A 5,194-nucleotide genomic window follows, 5' to 3' on the forward strand; every position below is an offset into this window, starting at 1 on the left:
CTTTCCCTCCTCTTCACTCTCATTACAGATGTTATCAAATCAGCTGCTTTGCCTTGATACACCTTTTCCATTATGGTTAAACGTTATGCCTATGCAAAGTTTTATATCTCTGTATAACCTGTACTCTCCAAGCATAGTAAAAAGCAACCCTTTTCGCATCATTCCATTTTTTCATCCAGTCATGATAAAAACTTTCACGTTACTTTGTCCTTCAAGTGTTTCTGAAAGCTTAAATGTCCTGAGCTGCTTTGCCTTGATACACCTTTTCCATTATGGTTAAACGTTATGCCTATGCAAAGTTTTATATCTCTGTATAACCTGTACTCTCCAAGCATAGTAAAAAGCAACCCTTTTCGCATCATTCCATTTTTTCATCCAGTCATGATAAAAACTTTCACGTTACTTTGTCCTTCAAGTGTTTCTGAAAGCTTAAATGTCCTGATAAATTCATACAATAGCACCAAGATACACTGTAATTAAGCTATTGCTTTGCTGCAATCTCCAACTGGTAATCAGGTGTGGGTGGCAAGACATCCATTAGCCGTAACAAGGTCCACTCCAGAACGAGTTAAAAAAAACAGACCAAACATTGTCTTAGTCTTCACTCATGTATCAGATAGTGCAGAAGGCCACAGCAGTCCCAATTAGAAGACTTCATATTCTGACTGAAAGGTGTAAAAAACCTCTTTCCTGAGGTCATGTGTAGATACCAGAATATGTAACTCTCACTGTCCCGTCCATCAAAGAGATGACAACCTTTTTTCTAGGGTTAACAATACTTTAAAATATTGTCTACAATTTTATTAATGTTAATTATCTTCTCCAGTAACCTGTCCTTCCAGGTCAGCTTGTCTTACTCTAAGACACAAGATATTTACATAAATTGATGAATTTGTAAAATAAACAGAACCGCATCCATCAAGCCACTCTGAAATCCCACCAACTTCTCAGCCACAGTGAAAAAAATGCTGACCCATCCTTCCAAGGGTTTTGGCCTTGGAATCTGCTAGGTATCAGCTGTATCCGAGTTACATGCAGTGGAGTTACATCTCAACAAATCACATAAAGCATGGGATGTCTCACTAGAGCATTCCCCCGTTCTGGATATATTTTTGCACTCAGGATACAGTTGTCCTCAAATCCCACCTGGAGGAGACACTATGGCCCTATCAAGCTTCATTATTTTAACCCTGGAAGACCCATGCCCCTTATTTTGATTATACTCCTAAACACAACTAACTTCTTCACTGAACAACAATATTCCCATTTAACATTTAATCATAATCCAACAAGGAAAAGGGAGTTTAATGGTACCCGTTTCTCCTCAGGAGGCAGCTTACTCCATTCATTGCCCAGCATCCTGGTGATCTCTGGGAAAGGGACTTCAGGTCTCTTTGCTCGAAGCTGCTCCCTACGCTCATTCATGAACCGCACATACCCTGTGAGGGGCGACTTGGGGGCATTGGTGTCCCTAAGGGGTTTCTTCCTCTTCCTCCCTTTGGCCCAGCCTCCTCGTTTAGTTCTTTGCTGCTGCAAAATGAAAATGGAAGAAAGTTGAGATGGAAAGAACAGAATCACTGCCTCTGGAAAGAACAAATATTAATGTCTCAAACATTTCCATCAAGAGTATGTTGGTGCAATACAACCTTCCCATGGATGTAAGTTTCAAATGTTACTTTGGAGTAATCCTGACTTTCCTCTAAGAAAAACCAAAGAAGTTTCATTTGTGAAAATTTGTTTGCAGTATCTCCTGGTTCACAGGAGATAACAAAATAACATTTGCATCAACTTCTGATTGTAAAACCATGAGGACTGATAACCCATGACATTATCATCCTAGCTAATACAACTGCAAAACTATTTTTTTGTTGTTAGTTGTGGTTTTGTTTGGTTTTTAAATTATTCTCAGCCTCACATACCCACCCCACATCACATATCTCAATATCACATGTGAAGAGATAGTGTTCAAAATTACTAGTTATTTTGCCCCATTATGTGCCCAAAATGTGGATGGAAGGACAGTATACAGCTTTTATATTCTGATCTATTCTATAGGCATTCTTTCCCACTGATCACCTCCAATAAAGAGATGGACAAACTCCCAAGGAGGGGACATTGTAAGATTTGCCTGTGACACACTGAGAGCTCACAGGAATGACATAATTACCACCCATCCTCTTGGCTTCCTACTACTACTATAGCAATCTCTGGACAACATTATTTTCTTATGCTATGTATATACAATTAAGTCAGTATTTCTAATCTCTCTCTAAATCAACATGTTCTCCCCAACATCATGTTAGCTTCAGTATCCTTTCTGGAATTGTACTACCTCTTTAAGCAAGGATCTTGCAGTTGAAGACAAATTACAAGGAGGAATAGCAAATGTATCTATCAAAGAAACCAAACTTGTCAAACTTCAGTTCCTTCATGATTTAGCCAACAAAAATCACGGCAGGATTGTACACCAGGTATATATAGATTTAAAAAGTTGTGGCAGTTGGACATTCCATCTTCAGAAAGACTGACTGCAGTACCAGTCTGTGGACCCTGCAGGCTAAGCTTGAGGCACGTGTGCTGTTCTCTGCACTGCCAGCCCTCCTTCACTATCTGCGTGCAGTTGTGCAACACAGGAGAAAACTAGAGAGAATCAAAATATGAAAATGGCAAATGGGTGAAAATCTGTGATCCTATCAAAAAAATACCTGAGTAGACAAGACAAATTATCAAGATAAAACTCCAAGGCTTTGCTTCATTGATAAGTCACTATTATTTCATCTCACCTCCTCCTCAGGCTTCTGCTCAGTGTTTTCAGCAGTATTAGAGGACTCATTTTGCAGCTGCTGAGCCTGTGACAAATCCTCCACCAAATCTGGGTTATTCACAGACTGTGAAGTTCCACCACTGAATGAACTCTCAGAATGAGCTAATCTGAAAAAGCACATAACAGCAAAAGAAAAAATGTAATCATCATATTGCTAAATCACTTCCTCCGTAATCTTTTAAAACATGCAAAAATGTTGCAAATATATACAGGTTTTCACACTAGGTAGAAAAAAATATTAGAGTAATTTTTGAAGAATGGACTGTTCCATCCAAGGGGTTGCTATAACTACCATAGTTACTATGGACTTTCAAAGACAGTTAGATTTTTTATTTCATTTTTAGACAGTTTTTTGATTATACAAACAACTGTCAAGCAAGTAAACGTTTGGATCAGAAATCATAAATCATTAAGCTACACTTCTTAACAGACACCATACAGAATTAGAGATGGTTTCATCTTCAACTAATATATTGTATACCAATAATACAAATACCCATTTCTGGATATATTTAACATAGATTACTCGCTATCATCAGCAATTGCAGCATGATTACTGGTAAAGGCACAAGGGCTAAAGAGATCCATGCCTGACTTTCAGATATCAGATTGAGTTCTTATTACGAACAGTTAGAGAGGGAAAAACACAGTAATACTTCTTAAACAGAGATATCAAAAAAATTTGAACATGCACACCATTTGACACCAGCAAGTTTGAAGTCCAAGATATGTAAATCCAAATCAGACCTGCTTGAAGAAAGTGTGTCAATATTCATTTTTCCAGGGCTTCATCTGCCTGCGTAGTCTGCTTGGTGCTTTACAAAATAGAGACTTCAAGTGTCAAACACAGTGAAAATCTCACCTATTACTAAAAGACCATATCTTTTGCCACAGTGATTTTAAGAGGTCATTGTTTCAGTCTGTAAAAGCAGTCAGTCTGACAAAAATTAAATACACTCGTTTCCCGGTGGTTTTTAGAGATCAGTGATGAACAGTATGTGTTTAATAGAATTAAGTTATTCAGCAGTGAAGACCAGATACACCCTCCCTATCTGCCCCCATCATGTTGTCTAAATCTGTCTTAAAGACTAAAAACCTAAGGAAACAAATTTTTAAAAATAAGAGATGTTAAAGACAAGTTAGTGATAATTTCCATCAGTTCAGAAGAGTCCTGGTTTGCCCTAATTAGTTATGTGGTGTTCTATCAACACCAAAGGAATCCTGCAGCATTCATTTTTGTTGGTTTGTTTTTTTAAAATTACTTAGAATGTCCTCTTCCCATTGAAACAGTTTCCATGGCAAGTCTAGAGATAATATCTATTAGCTGAAGGTTAAAAATAACTAGTTGCTTACCCAGTTACAGTAATTTCACTACTTTCCTTAGTTCCATCTTCATCTGCAAAAAGTGGAGGAAGGGTGGAGCCAGCCACCAAGTTCTCCATTTCTCTGGTGGAAAAAAAAAAGGTAAGCTGATTATCTCACTCTTTCACTCCAGCAGCACTTCAGTTTAAACATCACAGATCATCTACACCATAAGCCAATTGGCAAGGCATAGCTGGTTGGTATCACAACACATCCTATAGGCAGCTGTGCTGAAAGTCAGAGAAGAAAGATGATAAATAATGCTTCAATTCAGAGTTGCCCTCTTAATTGAGCACTGTGTCTATGATATGGCATAGCTGGAAATTACACTGTAGCATTCCATTTTACTCCTTGAGGGAAATTTTAATTCATCATACTCAGCACATAGGTACATAGATCCTGCTCTTCCAATACACATCTTCCTGTTCAACCTCAGTTGTGCACCCACACCACAGAAGCTCCTGTGTTGATCCCAGAAGAAAGCTGAAACTAAAGTTCCCCCACCCAAAATTTCCAAGTAGGATTGCATTTAATGATTCCTTGTCCACATTTTCATAATGTATCTATGTACATAGTTGAAACTCAAATACGAAAGAAGAAATTAATTCCTGCTTTACCAGTATAAATCACAAACTGGATATAGTTTTGAAGCCTCAGCCTCAAGAGAGATGAGGCAAAGCTGGAAGCAGTCCAGCAAAGGGCTGCCAAGGTGGTCAGGGGTATAGAGGACCTGATCTGATATGGGATGTTGAGGAAACTGGGCTTGCTCAGCCTGGCAGAAGAGGCTAAGGGCAGATCTACTAGGTGCCTGAAAGCTCCCTAAAGGAAGTAGCAAAGAAGACAGAACCAACCTCCCCATACTTATATTGGCTTTGCACATGCAGAATGGCCTCCAGCACAGCACTTCAACAGGCTACCAGAGACATGGTGGTGGAGTCTATTTGTGCATATTTTAAATGCTCAGTTGCACGAGGCTGATCAAATTAGCGTTGGCAACAGTCCTGCTTC

At 38.8% G+C, this 5,194-nt stretch overlaps 1 protein-coding gene across 2 annotated transcripts in view; it reads right to left on the reverse strand.

Moving 5' to 3' along the window:
• Positions 1-4,271, reverse strand: part of HMG20A (high mobility group 20A) — a 12,535-nt gene extending 8,264 nt beyond the window's left edge. The window contains exons 1-3 of one of the 2 annotated variants that reach the window (XM_009994360.1): positions 4,178-4,271; positions 2,784-2,931; positions 1,315-1,530 (exon numbers count right to left, since the gene is read on the reverse strand). In XM_009994360.1, the coding sequence (XP_009992662.1) occupies positions 1,315-1,530; positions 2,784-2,931; positions 4,178-4,266 (453 nt within the window). In that variant the 5' untranslated portion in view covers positions 4,267-4,271. The remainder of the gene's footprint in view (positions 1-1,314; positions 1,531-2,783; positions 2,932-4,177) is intronic. The other variant, XM_009994361.1, reaches the window with a different exon arrangement.
• Positions 4,272-5,194: the final 923 nt, after the last annotated feature.

This window comes from Chaetura pelagica, unplaced genomic scaffold (assembly GCF_000747805.2).
Source record: "Chaetura pelagica isolate M959 unplaced genomic scaffold, ChaPel_1.0 scaffold222, whole genome shotgun sequence".
In the NCBI taxonomy this organism is placed as follows: Eukaryota; Metazoa; Chordata; class Aves; order Apodiformes; family Apodidae; genus Chaetura; species Chaetura pelagica.